Below are 17,317 nucleotides of genomic sequence, written 5' to 3' on the forward strand. Positions count from 1 at the left end.
GTTCCGATTTAGGCGGAAACATTCCAATTTTAGAGATTAAAAGTGCCCAAAAACCGGAACATTCGGATTTTCCAGGTTGCGAAAGAAGAATTGAAAAAAGATCAAAAATATTCAAAAATACCCTGGCCCGCCCATTGCAAAACAATATTGTAAAACAATATTGTTGTTTGGTAGACTTGTTCCCGTACCCTATGTCTCTGAAGTGAAAGTTGTGAATAAAAATGTGTCAGCCAGTGTCCATGTAATCTTATGTTATTTTATGAAAATTGGGACAGGGACCAGTCTAGTGGTATGAGGGTGCTATTACCACTACTATAATGGTATAAAATCCGCCTTGCTCTTTTGTACGACGAAAGTCCTCTGAATCAAGCACAGGCCAAGCACGACGTGGTGGACGTATTGACATCGATTGACACTATGCTTGTTTTCCACACACATTGTTTTTACAAGTCTTCAGTATTTTTTCCGTGGATATTTTGTAAATAGTTTGACCGTTTGTAGCAACTCAACTGCAACATAGACATGGATAAACAGAAAGAAAAAAACAGAGGAGTAAGAAATTCTGAGAGGAATATGCAATAAAGTATCACTTCATGAAGACTTCACGAAGAGGAGTTCTCAGAATTGCCAAGAAAGCCACCTATCAAGCACTCAACCAGCATTGAGCCATCCATCTACCAGTTCCACAGGAGACCAGTAACTGGCATTCATTATGAAAATGCTGCCTCTTCATGCATGATATTTTTGGTAACTTCTTTTTATGTGGTTTAATCCTTCTGATATTTCTGTTTACCATTCAACATTCTATAAACCATAATTCATTAGAGGCCCTGTAAACAGCAATTTTTGTATGATTCTTCAGGCTTAAGACTCATACAAAATTGATGTTTGCAGGGCCTCTCATGGAGGTTCAAAAGTGCCAAAAAGCAGGAGCTTCCGGGGACACTGACCCCTGAACCCCACCAGGGGCCCTACAGTGGGCCCCTGGACCCCAGCCATTCAGTGCAAGCGTCTGCGACACTCGCCGAATGTTATTGGAGGTGTTCCTCTTTCTGACTTTCCAATGTTGGCAGGTATGCCATGGGATAAATTCCATCATTTTCCCAGTGGTAGCTAGCTATGTAAATCTGCATATGTGCAATCAAGCTTTACTCTTTGAATTGAGTAACTCTTTGGCTAGGTGCACAACTATTTTTTGCATTCATATGCACAGTGCATGCTTATGAAGCAGTGTTGTAGTCGAGTACTTTTCGAGTACCAACGTTCTCCCGAAAATACTGAACTGGGTAAGAGGGAAAAAGTCAGAGTGCACAGGCATTTGATGGTAAATGTGCAAAGGTAAGATTACAAAATAAATGTTAGACTTCAGACACTCCCAGTTGTGTAAAATTTAAGTTTTAAGGAGAAAAGTACTTGGAAAGTACTGAGTACTTTCCGTGTTCTTTTGTCCTAAAAAGTTAATTTTAATCAACCAGTAATGGTCTGAAGTCATTATCTTGCTTTGTAATCGCACCTTTATGCATGTTCTATCAAATGCCGATGTACTTCAGCTTTGGTCCCTCATAACTAGTTAAATATTTGGTTGAGAACTTGGTTCTCAAAAAGTACTCGACTACATCACTGTTATGAAGTAACACATAGAAACATGCAGTCCACACCATCAGTTGATCGTGGGGTGCACACAGTGTCTTCATTACCTCAAATGTCCAAATGGATTGATATATATAATAGCCGCAGAAATATGCTATATTTATTAAATCCTGTCGATATGACTCTACAGAGTTAGGTCTTTTTACACTACCAAGAAGAAAATTTGTCGAGCAGCTAATAGGGGAACCGCAGTTCACTGTCTCCCGCTCCCCCCGAGAGGGGTACCGGCCGCGCCACCTTCAAGCGCTACGTGACCAGGCTGGAGTCTTCAGGTCCAACTTTCACAGAGATCCCGCTTAACTGCTCTTGCATCGAGATCTTTGATTCAATCAGCAAGGCCTCACACTGGTGCCTTATCTTCCTCCACGATCGTTCGCGATTAATGGCGCGCGTGACAATCCGGTTTGAATATGCGCATTTGTAATTAGGTTTTTGTAACCTGAAACCACGCCAGAAGATATGATTTGTCCGCGACTGTGACGTCACTATGTTAATGCACGTAGACATTTCTGCGCGTAAAAAAACGAACTTCAAAGTACAATGTTGGGTTCTTGCTGTAGTTCAAGAGTTGATGTAATTTTTTAATATTGTCACTATCAAGCTAAAATTTTTTGGTGAGAAAGATTGCCCGATCTCGTCAGCCTATTTCGGATTTAGAAGGTCAAGTTCACGTGTGATTGAATAGGAACTTACCCGTGCATTGAAGAATAGCCACATTGTTTCTAGACAGCAGTTACCAGTGAACATTAAGTTTTGAAAGTCTTAAAAGTCTTGGAAATAAGTACACTTAGATAAGAGAATAAATTAAATAATGTCTTAAATAATGTCTTAAACTGTCAATGATGACAATACAAAACCACCAGATATTAATTCACAAGGAAACAAGGGAGCTTAGACTGCAAGCAAAATTCAGTGTTTTGTTGATTTATTGAAAATGTCAATCACAAATCAGTACAGAAATTTTACACATCTCATTCTTTCTTTAAGCTGCCCATGGAGGAAGGAGGGGCCTTTGCTTCTTTAAATGGTCCAGATTTCCTGCGTTTGTAGTCATTTTCAAAGACCTCAACAACAGCTGTATGAATAGAACGCCTGAATTATGAAATTGTGTAACGGCTTTGTTGCTCAACCGCATTTAATGCTGGTAAAAAAATTTGTACATAAAACATGAAACTTTCCTGTGAGTTCTATTACATGAACAGAACCTCGGGGGTACATTCTGGGTTCAAAACAATTCGTTTCTGCAAAAAATCTTTTGAAACGCCTATTTTTTTCACAGTTTTCTATTGATTCACTTCAGCAACGCAGATACATGAACAATACCTACATGAAGTCTTGGACAAAATATGTGCTTTGAAGGTTTACATCCAAAATACTCACTATTTTCTTGTCTTACACTTTATATCAAATAATTTGAAAACTTTAAATAAATCTTTGCCACTTAATAAAATATCATTCATCATTGTACGCTTCAACTCATTTCGACTAATTTTTAATTATTTCCTTACAGTCATCAGAGTCATCCCTTGAAATGCTTGAAATTCCAAATCATCAGCTCAGGCATCACGGTATCTGTGTAATTGCTCCAACTGGACAAAAATATGTGAACATTCATGTACTATCAAAAGGTTTTAAAAATAATGATTGGCAGGTTTCTCCATATTTATAGATTTCCAATGGCATTCCTCATCTTGTGTCAGAATCACTTCAATTCAAATTAAATAAGAAAAGATTTTTTTTATTGTTGTGTTTAACGTGAAGTGTAAATGCTGCCTTTATCAACTGCAACAAATTCCTGCCAAAAAATGTAACTAACAATCACCTGTTGACCCCGAGACAAGCCAGGCCATGCCAATAAATTACAGATGTTTGTTGGGTATAAATTTCACCACACACATACAAAAATGATCTGTCATGTCCTTTTTCGCAGGGTCTTATTTTTCAGCCAACTGAGATTGACGAAAACCTTTTAATTTAAGCCTAGGCCCACCTTTTAACATTTCCAAACATCATTTGGCTAGCACAATGCGAAACGATATCATCCTGGACCAAGTACTGAAGTAGTGCCAGGACTGCCAAGGTAGTAAAATGTGGTCTTCATCAGCATATACAGAGCTGTGAAAGTGGGGTTTCTACGGTCACGACATGGAGGAATCCGTCAGTCACTGCAGTGGGTGCGGGCCCCAAGCTCGGCTCAACGGCAGCCAACCACAAGGCGGCCGGCCGCGGTTTTGCGACTGGGGCCGGTGTCAGCTTTCTTCCCACTGGTGTCAGCTTCCAGGCACGCTAGATGGCTTGCCAAGCGTGGTAGCCATGGAGTGATTCCGACGTTTCTGATCTCCGACAGAAACAAAGAAGCCTATAGTTTCACATTTTCACGAAACATGCAGCATTAGCTCCAAACTAGAGAATTCTCCCACTTTTCACGACATGGTACAAAGTGCATCACAAGCAATTTCAAATCGAAATGTCACCAAAAATATGATATTCAAGGGTGGGTTTTCATGACTAAAAAATATTTTAGCTGTCTTCCCGCAGCAAAAATAATGAACACTGGACCCTCGTTCACCAAATTTAAGAAGGTAGATTTCTGTAAAAAATGCGGTTTTAAAAATATCCTTACTTTTTCTGACAAATACTGAAAAAATTAACGATTTTATTTAAAAATGTGTCGAAAATTTGACCTTGCATAAATTCACTTTGGAATGGAATATTTTTATCATTTAAAAAATATTTATCATTTTGATGAATCCATCTAAGCAACTGGGGTGACTAGAAACCGCCAGATACGATGTCGTCACTGGAAAGAGGGGATGTAATTGGAGAGTCGTCTCAAGTTTATCTCCGCAGCTCCCAAGGGATTAAAAATTAATATTCATAAGCGATAATGAGGGGCGCCATTTTCAAAATGTTTGGCGCATGCGTAAACACACCTACACGAGCGGCCAATCGTGCCTCGGGACCTGGCTTATTACTACTTCGGCCGGAGGGAGGACTACGATAACTTCTTATCGGTGCAGGAAATTCCAGACGCAGCCCGGGACAAAATCATCACGGACTCAGGAAAGGCTCCTCGGAAGTTGATCTTCTGTGATAGCAACAAGTCCCACCTTGAGTTAGCCCTGGTTAAAGTGGACAAGGCTTTTGGCCTCAGCCTTCGCTGTTCAGCCTTCCTCTTTCTCTCGGAATACATGGCATGTGCATGCGAGCAGAATTCACCAGTGTCCCCAGACTTCGCGGCTCTGGCACTCCGGGGCCTAGATGAGGGCTTGGCCCTCACCTTCAAGCAATTCACTCGGATCTCCTGCTTGGCTTCCTCCACTCACAGAGCCAACACCTTGGAGGCAATGCATATCCCTCATGAAGGCGTGAAGTCTAGATTTCAAGATCTCCCACTTTCTTCACCGGCAAGTTTCTGGAATCTCTTGAGGCCAAAGCCAAATGCATCGACACCACGAAGAAACTCAACTTCGGGGGACCCGATGACTCCAGCTTTGCAGCAACCTCAGCCGCGTCAGCTTCAGAATCCCAAGCCACTTCCACCCAGGACACAATCTTTTTGCCCTCTGCTCCCACAACTGACCAAGCGTCGTGCCTAAGTCCGTTCCTCGACCCAACCCCCCGGCAAAGGTCAACTCGAGGATCTTCGTCGCCCCCCCAAAGTACTTCGGGGGTCGTCACCAATGACTGCGCCACTTCACATCAGTGTTTTTGCCTCTCCCTCCAACACCCAACTTCTGACCTTCTGCAGGAGATCTCAGCACCCCCAAGCCTGGGCCACAAACTCCCTGCAGGTCAACTGGCCAGGAATCCTGGGATATGCCTTTCCACCCATCTCCCTGATCCCGACGGTGCTCTCCAAGGTCAAATACGAACATTGTCGGTTACTTCTAAGCTCACCATTCTGGCCTCACCAACCATGGTTCCCAGACTGACGAGGCTCGTGGTCTGTCGTCCTCTAGTCCTTCCTGACAGATCTGACATCCTTCACCAGCCCAACTCCGGCATCCTTCATCCAGCTCCAAGGGGTCTGCACTTAACTTGTTGGACATTATCCAACGATCCTTCCGCTTGGCGGGACTTTCTTGCCACGCTGCAGCCATGGCCGCACGGGGAAGACGTCTATCCACCTGTAAAATTTACGACAGCAGAATGCGGCATTTCACTAAGTGGTGTGAAGAACAGACTCTGGCTCCAACTGATGCTCCTCTGAATGCTGTTGCTGATTTCCTGTTACACTTATTCGAGCCCTGGCTGCCATCCACACTGGTTTTGAGGATGGCTCTGACATCTCCAACAACCTGATACTGCACCACCTCCTCCGTGGAATGTTCGTAGAGCGTCCCCCTACGAAGAAGTTAGTTGCATCTTTGGAATCAAATAAGGTTCTCCGGATGCTTGCCGGTCCTCCCTTTGAACCCTTGAGTAACACGTCCTTCCTACACACTATTATTAAGCTGACCTTCCTCTTTGCAGCAGTCACATCTAGAAGAGGCTGCAAATTACAAACGCTCTCAGTAGTTGAGGGTCATCTGTGCTGGGAGCCTCACGGGGTCCGCCTCATTCCCGCTGTTGGTTTTCTAACCAAGAACCAAACTCCATCCTTTGAGCCCCCAGATATCTTCATGCATACGATTTCCTCGCATTCTGGGGATGATGCTGATAAACTCTGGCATCCGGTTTGTACTTTGAAATGGTACTTGGCCAATACTAAGGGTCTCAGCGGATTGACGACTCAACTGTTACCACCTCAACAAGCCCATATCGCCCAGCAGCAAGAGACACGATAGCCCGCTGGACGGTTGCAGCCATCAAGTTTGCTAACCCGGATTGGCCTTCACAACCTGATGAGCAAGGTAATCACTACATCAGGGCTCACGACGTTAGAGCAATTTGTACTTCATCGTCTTACTTTCGAGGTGTTCCTATTGCAGACATAAGTAAACCTGCAAGCTGGAAGTCTCCCTCTACCTTCACTTTCTGCTACCTGAGGGACGTCCTGCGTAATGACTCTTTACATGGCAGGACAGTTCTACTCCCTCTAGCACGAACTCCGGCAACAAGGGCGGACAACGAAGCTCATGAGGAATCCCACTAGTGTGAGTCCAGTTATGTTTTTACCTATCATGAGCACCTCTCACTGACATTTCTGCATTTTTCTTCCAGTTGGTTACATAACTATTATCTCTTTGGCTGTTGCATGCTCAGTAGCCAACCCACCACCAGTAACGGTGCCACTCTGCATATGTAGTGACTGTTTGGGTAGTTAGAGCGCAGTAAGACTCTTCCCGACATTGATTGTGTGGGTCGGGTCAATTAGGCAACACCTACCCAAACAGTCCTCTCCCGCCTGTCCTCCCCCGCCTGTCCTCCTCATCAGGCTACGACTTTAGTCGCTTTCGAAAAGAAGGACGATCATGGCGGCGAGACCGTAGTGCATAGTGGGAGGTCATAGGGCATCTCAGATGATAAAGTCTTATTCATCGATTGGCCATGCACGCATGGGAAATTTGCATATGTAGTGACTGTTTGGGTAGGTATTCTCCAGTAGACCCGACCCATACAATCAATGTGGGGGAGGAATTTGGTTGTTAGTGCATCACCTGGTGCTATTTGAAACTTAGGAGTCTGGTTTGATTCAGAACTTCAATTGGGAAGTCACATCAGTAAAATCAGCAGTCAATCATTTTATCATCTGTATAATTTGCACAGAATTAATTAGGAAGTACTTGACTCGTCAATCCACAGGGTCTTTAGTACATGCCTTTGTAACAAGCAAATTAGTTTATTGTAACAGTTTACTGTATGGTCTTCCCAAAACTCACATTGGTAAATTAAGGAGAATTCAAAATGTTGCAGCCAGAGTACCTGTTACATTACCCCTGTTTTGTACTCTATTCATTGGTTACCAGCGGTCTATCCTATACAGTTTAAAAGTTTGCTTTTAATGTTTAAATGTATACATGGAACAGCTCCAAAATATCTTTCTGATTTGTTATCTGTTGTTCATCAAAATAGATACAGTTTGCGTTCAACTGATGGTATCCTACTGACTCCAGGGACCATTAGGTGTAGAGTAACATTAGGTGATTGTGCGTTTCAGACGGCTGCCCCAAAGCTATGGAATAAACTTCCATCTTGGATAAGAAATATTATTAGGGTTACTGAATTTAAAACAGAAGTAAAAACTTGTCGTTTTAAACAGGCTTTTAATGTATAAAAATGGATATGTACTGGATGGTTGTGATTGCAATGTATTTTGCTGTATTTTTTACTGATGTACTAACAGTGCACTTTTGATGATATTTGATGGCTTATGGTTTAATACACTTTTTGATGGTGTTTTATTCATGTACCTTTATTGATGTATGAGTGAAATATTGATGTTGTACTCTTGATGATGTATTATTGATGAATTAATGTGTTATTTATGGTGTTTTTTTCCTTTTATTTATATATATATTATGTAAATTGCATATGAACATATACAAATGAAATATGTGCTATATAAGTGTAATTATTATTAATTATTATTATGTCCGGGAAAATGAAAGTTAAGTTTTAAAACAAAATTGTTGAAAATCCATCATACATGTATGTTGAATTTTGACTCTCTGAGTAAAAAGGTATTAATGAACGGGAATAAATATGTGCTTTGCCCCTTCGCACCGGGAGGTGGCTAGAAACGCCGTAAAAATTGAGATCCTCAGCCCACTTTTCAGCTATTATTCTCTACCTACGCTCGAGTGAACACGGTGAAAGAAGGCAGACCCTGGCTCTTGTATATATGGTAATTGGTCTTTGTGCGTAGCCCAGAAATGAAAAGACCGAATTTGCATCATAATCACCAGCTCCACAATAGTCCCCACTTTGAAAAGAGGCAATGGGAAAGTGGAAGGGTGAGTAGAGCCACATGCCTCCGAACAATCAGCCTTTTCACCATGTAATTCAAAGCGTGCAGAGCACGCAGGGCCACAAACCGAGAATTTGCGGTTTGGCAGGTGGCCTTCATGGCCAAGCGAGGCTGGAATTCTTGGAATCGGCTTTCGGGAAGACATTCCTGTCATCAAGGGGTTAAACTAATGTTCAAGATCTTGCTCAGGAGAACGAATACTGATAATGCCCTCACTTGCTGCTCAGGCATCAGTCCCATCCATTCTCCCGAACTGGTCTTAAATGCACATTAAGACCAGCCAAGCACGTATTCTAATCCCTTATTATTCGGAACCTTGTCTTCAGTGAAAAGTATTTCCCATTCGTGTAGGTTATGAATTCGCTTTCAAAACAGTTTTAACATGTTTTTTTTATGAAAGTGGAATGTACATGTAGATTAAGTAAAGCATTGTTATAACAAAACATGCCTGACAATTGCGAAGAAAAAGTTAAATTAATAAAACTCAATAACGGGGCAAGTGGACTCATCACCAGTCGTTGTTAAGCGATGTAACCTGCACCGTGTGTTCGCTCCATCACCGTCACTTGAGAATTGCGCACGTAAGTACATTAACGTTTTAGTTGGCGACTGACTACAGAGGTGCAATTTTGACTGGGAAGTGAATTTTTTTTACCTTTGGCATTGAGAGCTCGTAAATTTAACTTCCAAAGAGACATTTGTGTGTAAGAGAAAAACGGATTTTAATGGCAAATTAATTTTACGTTAGTTTAAAGGTTGGGAAGGGACATTTTTTTATTATCTTTTTTATGTTTTGGCAGGGAGCTTGTAGCAAGTTTGTTTTTTTATTCGGGTCCTCTTACAAACACCCATTGTCCATCATGTTCGTTGGGATTGGGCAGTATGAAAGTGTCCACCCACAAAAGAAAACTCATTGATCTCTTGAGAATCTGAAATGCTCCAAAACTGCAGTCGTAGAGTAGTGAACATTATCACTGTGCCAAGTACAATAGCTCTTTATAGAATGAGTTCGTTGATAGATGAGTTGTTTTCAAAATGCTCGTGCTAAAATAGAGAGATAACAATACATCTGCACTCAACAGGTTTGGAAAAAGCACTTGTCTTAACAGAAATGTTGTATTTCCCAAGTTCGTATTAAAGACTTTTTTTCCCATAGTAATGAACACACTTTGGTTGGGACCAGCGACATATGCTTGCCTTAACCAGAATCTTGGCTTATCCGAGCTCATATTACCGAGAGTTGACTGTATAAGCCTTGCAGGTATGTTGGTACCTAGTGCCGTCTCGTGTCTGCCTCAAAACAGCCAATGTATGGTATGTCTGACCCATTGTCTGAAGGCAGGCGATAGCAAACCCTCTTGGCTTCAAATACTGGTTGTAGTACGACTCAGACATGGTGAAAACAATTGAACCTGTGTCAAGCAAACATTGGATAGGATGTAAATAATCACATAAACCAAACACAGCACTGACGTGGTAACAGTTGGAAACTGCTTTATCAAGAAATTGCTGATTTATCCCCTCCAGTTGACTGGCTCCTGACAACTGAGGGTGCTGGTTTTCCTTCCAAGGTGTGGCATCAGGTCACAGGCAGTGGATGTAGGGCAAGCTCTGGTTCCCTGGCTGTCTCTGACGGGGAAGGGAACAATTGTTGGCAAAATGCCTGAGCTCTTGCTGTGATTTGTAGTGTTTTCCATGACATTAAATTTTAGCAGGGCGGCAGACACAATGCAACCACAAAGTGCAAAAGCCCTGGCCACATTTTAAGGCCCCGGGAAAGTTGGATTTTAAATGCTCTGTGGTGCAATATGAGGCCACTTCTGACTCATTGAATCAAGTTTGCTCTTCTTACAGCTTAAAATAAAGGCAAAATATTTTAACTATCTTGCCTTAATATTATTTTGAGGAAGCCTTAATCAACTACTGATATCTGCCCATTGTGCCTTTACATTAGTTACTAGTATTGAAGTCTCCTTCAACACGTACAATAACAGGCATGTACACATGTATATTCTTTTTCTCATCTGCCCCCTTCAGCCTTGCCGCTGCGGGCTCCGCAAAGGAATTCTTCAACTTAAAACAACTAGAGGTGGTGGTTTTTACAGCAACAACCACAGAGCTGTTTCAAATTTCTAGTTGTTTAATGGAAAAAAATAAAACAAAAAAATAAAAAAACCCACAAAGTGACGTCATCGTGACATTATCAATCTGGAATATTTTTTGTGTCAGGGTCTTTGTTGGCTGTAACTGAAAACGATCACCGTGACAGATGTCAAAGTTACCATAATTTTGTCTTGTAAACATGTACAAAGTCAATGGGCTACAAACACATGAAAAAAAAATGCTGCTTTAAGTGCCTGTCACGTAGTTTGCGGTCAAACTTAAGAGAAAAAATTTATGATATATCACTTGATATTTTCAACTCTTAGGTATATTTGTAATCAACGAAACGTAAGATTTAGTCTGAGTTCTCTTTCTTTCTCATAGTAATCTTGAGCGGAAGATGAGGACGGCTCAGTCATTAGTTTTTAAGTCGAAAAACGTGCACAAAACCTATGGAGAAAAAGTGCAGCTTTAAAGTCATGTCACGTGATTTGTGTTGATATTGAAAAAAAATTCTGAAATGTTATTTGATATTCAGACTTTTTGGTGTATTTGTAATTGAACGAAGACATAAAAAAAAATGATTTTTCCTTCGTTCTCATAGTAATCCTCAGCCGAAGTTCATGACTACTCTCAGTAAGATTGATAATATTGCGTAGCAGAAAAACATGTACAAAACCTATGGGGAAAACTGCAACTTTAATCTCATGTCATGTGACCCCTGATGACGCCACCATAACAATTTTATTTTGACAGGCCCTTGGATAAATGGATTACCTATGCTCCCAATATAAAGTCAGTCAGATGTATGAATGCAACAGTCTTTAACTTTAGAAAAACGTGTACAAAACCTATGGAGAAAAACTACAATTCAAAATTTAATAATACATCAGGTGACCTAACACATAATGACAATATTTTTCCTAAACCCTCTCTAACTGTTGGGCCAAAAACCTTGACCTGGTCGAAAACAGCGAGGAAGTCCGGCTATTGAAAAACGTGCACAAAACCTACGGGGAAAAATTAAACATTCAAAATTCAATAATAAATCGTGTGATGTCGTCATCATGATGAATTTCTTCTAGGTCCGTGATCTTCTGAAAGTCTGCCACGTTTGAGGTCAATCAGATATATAAAACTACTAAAGTCGAGTGGTGGAAGAAAACGTGTACAAACGCTACTGAGAAATAGTCTGACAAAAAAAGCAGAAAAAACGAGAGGTCATATGTCTGTTTGCCAACAGAACAGAGGGCTTTTTTGCATCCCTTTTGAGTTGAACAACTAATCTACTGCACAAACCTGATGGCGTAAATCTGTCATCATGACCGTTTGGGTCCAAGGTTTCAACCCAATCAGGCATGTACTTCAGAAAATAACATGCTTTACATAAAATGTAATTTGACTCCTCATCTCATGAGGTCATCATCACATCAGGTACATTTTCATGTAGAACACCTCCTTTCCTTGTCATCTGCAAGTTTCTAGTCAATGGAATATGTACTTCAGGAGATATAGGGCTTTAAACAGTGCACATTAAATGTCATGTGACTTGTCTCCTGATGATGTCTTCATCACATGAGGTCAATATTCCTCTAAAGCACTCCCTTTTCAAGATATCTGCATGATTTGAACCTGATTGGACATCTACTTCAGGAGATATAGGGCCTTAAAGAGTGTGCATCTTTAAATGTCATGTGACTTGTCTCCTGATGATGTCATCATTACATCAGGTCAAAATTCCACTAAAGCACTTCCTTTTCAAGATATCTGCAAGGTTTGAACCCAATTGGATATATACTTCAGGAGATATAGAGTTTTAAATAGTGCACCTTTAATGTCACGTGACTTGATAATCTGATGATGTCATCATCACATGAGGTCTATTTCATCTAAAACACTTTTTTAAATATCTGCTAAGTATTTAGCAAATCAGACGTGCACTTCAGGAGATATAGTACTTTAACCCTCCTATGCTAAGATACATTCGTGACACAATTTTCATATCAGTCAAAATCAGTCTAATTTCCCATATGTTTCTGTGTACTGGGGGAAATCAAGTGGAAGGCATTTTTGACTGTTTTTGACAGTTAAAACAGAAAGAGGGTTAGAGGATGCACCTTAAATGTCAAGTGATTCGTCTGCTGATGAAATTGTCATCACGTGAGGTCAATTTCCATTTATAAACCTTCCCTTCTTAACTACCTGCAAGGTTTCAACCCAATCAGCCATGTACAATACAAAGTACAATACAAAACATTATCGTTATTGTGGAAAAGCACAGGTTAGACATTTTAAACATTTGTCCCTTTTGGCGTTCCATACAATGCGATCTGCTCTCCGCACTGCGTGCTCAGCAATTTGCTAGGTCTCAAGTATATGCCCTATGCACTGTGCGCCGTCTATGTTACAGGCAGATATTGGGCGTCCACACACACAGTAACCAATGCACAGTATGCAAATAGGATTTTCGAGTTGTTTCCAAAGTATTAAAAGCACTTAAGTTGTGTGTAGAAAAAAGTGCACTAATTAAGTGGAATTTTGAGTAGAATAAGCAAAAGAGGAAGAAAAAAAAAGAACAAAAAGAATGTCTTGTTCGCAAAATTGCAAAAAAGCCAAAAAAAAAATGTTAACAAAAACAAGAGCTATTTCACCGAAACGCCGAAACAGCTAATAAACCATGGACAAAAGACTGCTTGAAAGGAGCTCTGCGTGGCTGGGCAGGTCATTCGGCTATGGCCTTGGCAATGACCAGTTTTCAAAAGGCTTAGTCGCCTCAGGGGTTTCACCAGGTTTTCTTAGGGGGAGGGGTTTGGTCATCAAAAATTGATATTTTGGGGGCAGTTTTTGATGAGGTATTTTCTGAGAAAAATAATGCCTCCAAGCATTATGGGAACATTGTAATTTAGTAAACTGGTTCTTGGTAAAACTAAGTAAAACCTGGAAGCAGTCTAGAATTATTTACATATGTGCAATTGATATTACGTGAATACTTGTACAGTATGATGTGAATGCTTAACTATAATATATGTATTACACGCTGCGTATGTTGCATCCAGATCTTTTCTATTGTAAATGTTAATGTGATAATACCGAATATGAATCATTTTAATCCTAAGATAAATTCATTTACATATGTTGGATGTGAATTAAAGCGAGAACAGTTTATATGCAGTATTAGTGTATTTATTTGGAACCCCGACATTGGACCCCACATTCAATTTCGTTACCATTCAAATTCCATGACATATACGTAAGTCTGATACACCACTTCATAAAGCAACTAGAGGGTCTGGACCTATAAAATGACGTCTGGGCCCAAGATATTATGCACAAAGATAGCATGCGTCCACCCAAGACAATACACCAAAAATAAAGTGGCTCAATGTGCACACAGCCCACCAACTGCAGGTACTACATAAACAAGCCACTAGCACCGAAGTGCTAAAGAACTCACAGCAGATACACTATTGTGCTGCACAGCCTTACCCCTCAAGTTCAGGTTGTCCTTGGTCTTAAAGCTGATATGAACTAAAAGCAAGAGATGTGCTTGCTCCCGACATGAGATTGTTAAATAAATTAACCTTTAAATCACATTTGAAGCAAGATATGGGACAGAGAGAACCCCCCCCACCTTTGTGTTAATAGTCACTGCTTGATTGGAATCTCAGGAATTCTTTACAGACTTCTGGGGGGGGGATGTGTTAGGTAACAACAGTCTAGAGTGTGTATAGGAATTGGACAGGTAAGGGGGGTACCCCTCCATCCCATATCTTTCCTGGTATATTAAATCAACAAATTTCAGGTAAACAAAGCAGGATGAAGGTGCAGGATGAAAGATGAAGGTGAACACATTAACTATGTTCACTTTTGAACTTCAGAAAACAGCTTAGGCACATTGCCCATGCTTGCGATCTGTGGACCCATTCTTTGTTTCTCCTTAATTGGCTTTTGCATGACCCTGTGCAAAAACTTTTACACTTGTTTTGCTCTGTTTTCTTCATAGTCTTCTCCTCAAAAACCCTTTCAGTTTGTGCATGTTTTCTAGGTTCCACTATAATCACTTTGCAATCTCCCATCTTTATCACAAAGACCCTTGTGCATAGGTGGTCCTAGTTGAATGACATAATTACATCATCATGCAATTTATTATTTAATTTGAAATATTTATTTTAACCCATTTTCTTTGTAAACAGTTTTTATAACAGGCCTCAGTGGCTCTAAACTTCAGTTGAGGATTTCTGTGATGATGAAACAGAAATTGTATAAAATTTTCCACTGTGTTGGATTACAAATACCCCTAAGAGTCAAGGTATAAACTTGCATTTTATGCAAAAGTTTCGATTCAAACACAAATCATGTGACATGAAATTAAAGGTGCGTTTTTTCCTTCATAGGTGTTGTGCATGTTTTTTTACTGTCACAGACTTGAGCACTGTTATCTATCTGACAGACTTCATATTGGGTGCATATTTAGTCCAGCCTGGAAGGGTCTCAGAATAAAATTGTTCCTGTGATATCGTCAGGTATTTCAAAAATTATACAGCCGTTTCGCCAGATTAATCCTTAACGCCCACCCCACTTATACACAGGAATTTCTATGGGCACTTTTGTGTAATCATTGTCACTTCATTGAAAAATCCTAGAATTTGTGAAGTCTACAAATGCATAAATAACTTGAGTCCAGCATATCTCATATTGTGCTTTGAGTAACTATGCCACCATGCTAATACTCGTGCGAAGTCAAACGGGTCCACATGTCCATCTGTTGTTCCCAAGACCAGTGCTGCCAGTCACTTTTCAGTGCCTAAAATCTATGTTTTATCTGGCAATTTAATTAATTTCCTCATTATATTACCCCTCGTGCTGTGTCTTTGATTATGACTACGTTTACTTCTCTTTGTATCTCTATTAGCTCGTATTCTTTTAATTTTGTTGGTCATTCATTGTGTTCCCTTCTTTTATCGTTTTGTTTTGCCTCTGTGCTATCAGTGGACATGTTCATGTTGATGTTTTCATAAGATTGTAGGTTTTATTTTGCAAATTTTATAATTTAACATGTTGATTGTTTTGTATTTAATTATTTGTGGTGTTAATGACATTTGTTTTAACTTATTTTAAGTTCCATTTCAATGAGTGTCCACGTTACCTGAAACAAGGCTCTCATATAACTGATAAGGGTACCCCGTGTAAATAAAATGGCAAATAAAATAAAAGTAATGGAAAAGATGTAACAATCAACAAACAGCCCAGAATTAAGACATAAATTCTTTATTTATATTGGACTCAAACTCTATCAATATCCCTTGTTTCATCGCTGCGGTGGTGGAGCGCTTTTGTCCCCGGTGGTAATCCGCTCGCTCTCAATGCCCCAACGCCTGGTATAGGGTTTCAAAACAAGGCTGGATTATCACCACTTTTGAGAGTGAAAAATGTCCGTAATGCCCAGCAGCCTGGTGTTTTGTTTGGAGTATGGTCTTTTGTTACAGGGCCCTGTTTCCTTTGTCCGAGTTCGGAGACCCCGGCCACGCATATAAACCATACGTCTCCGATCCTGGAGTCCCCGGCAGGAAGTGGTTAATAAGTGCAGACCAGTATCTTTGTCACTGATGCATGCTTGGACAAGGATCTGGAGACATTTGATGGACCCCAAAGATACCTTCTATCCCCAGCATGTTTTGCTTATGTTTAAAAATTTTCATGATAATTGTGACAAACACTGGCTTATAACTGGATGGTGTTCTGAATAGATTGTGCACTTCTTCACTACTTCATACCATTGGCCATTTTAAGGGGGTGAAAGCAAGTGAAACGTATTCTCGTTCATGTTTCTTTTTTCTCACATTTTTCTCTCTCATGTACTTTCCAGAATAAGTCCTTTGAGCCTCTTGTAGCATTGTATGGTCAATGGCAGACTGAGTTGTACATCCCACCTGCAGCAGTCGATGGCAAGGTACCTCGAAATGAATATGGCAATGTGGAGTTGTTTCAGCCATCCATGTTGCCCATGGGAACAGTGCATCTTCAAAGTAAGTGTAAACAATTTAAAATCACTCGGCGTGTTTGATTACTTCTGCACTTACTCACGCAAGTGCAGCTGCCTTAAATTTGACACATGACTTTTATTGCTTACTCAGGCCTTGTTCAACTAAATGACCTGCCAATTAAGGTGGTTGCTTGGCAGAATGTCCCCACAATACACATGTAGAGCTTAGTTGCACAACACCAAAGAAAGTATATTAATCATAGAAATTGTTGCATGGAAGGGCAAGCTCTTTCCAGCCAAGTAAGTTATGTGAAATAAAGGCCAGATATGTGTACATGTCTGTTTCTTTTGACTCAGTGTTCAAACACGTGCAAATTAATTTCTGCATGACCTTTTGACCCAGTTAAGCACAAGTATAATGCAAGATCATTCACTTTTTACCACATTGTGTGCATGCTCACGGGTAAAACACAAGGGAAAAATTTAGATATGCTAATTAAGCATTTACCATACAATACATCTTCATAAACAGACAACATGAAACACACAAAGACAAAAATACTGGTGTGTGTGCACGCCTGAGGCAGAAGAAATTTATTCATCATATTGATGTGTCAGGCAAAGAAATCTGGGCGGCTGACTTATCTTGCATGCGACACATTATATCA

At 40.4% G+C, this 17,317-nt stretch overlaps 1 protein-coding gene across 11 annotated transcripts in view; it reads left to right on the forward strand.

The window, feature by feature from the left end:
- The window catches only part of LOC110985000 (DNA repair protein complementing XP-C cells-like), a 196,105-nt gene that overhangs the window by 141,441 nt on the left and 37,347 nt on the right, over positions 1–17,317 (forward strand). For all 11 annotated transcript variants that reach the window (XR_015425063.1, XR_015425062.1, XM_087136113.1 and 8 more), the window contains one exon: positions 16,533–16,692. Coding sequence is in view for 9 of the 11 variants with exons in the window: in XM_087136113.1 (XP_086992239.1) it covers positions 16,533–16,692 (160 nt within the window). In the remaining 2 variants the exon portion in view is untranslated. The remainder of the gene's footprint in view (positions 1–16,532; positions 16,693–17,317) is intronic.

Source organism: Acanthaster planci, linkage group LG04, assembly GCF_054643075.1.
Source record: "Acanthaster planci isolate LZ-2023a linkage group LG04, COTS_SCS, whole genome shotgun sequence".
NCBI classification, from domain to species: Eukaryota; Metazoa; Echinodermata; class Asteroidea; order Valvatida; family Acanthasteridae; genus Acanthaster; species Acanthaster planci.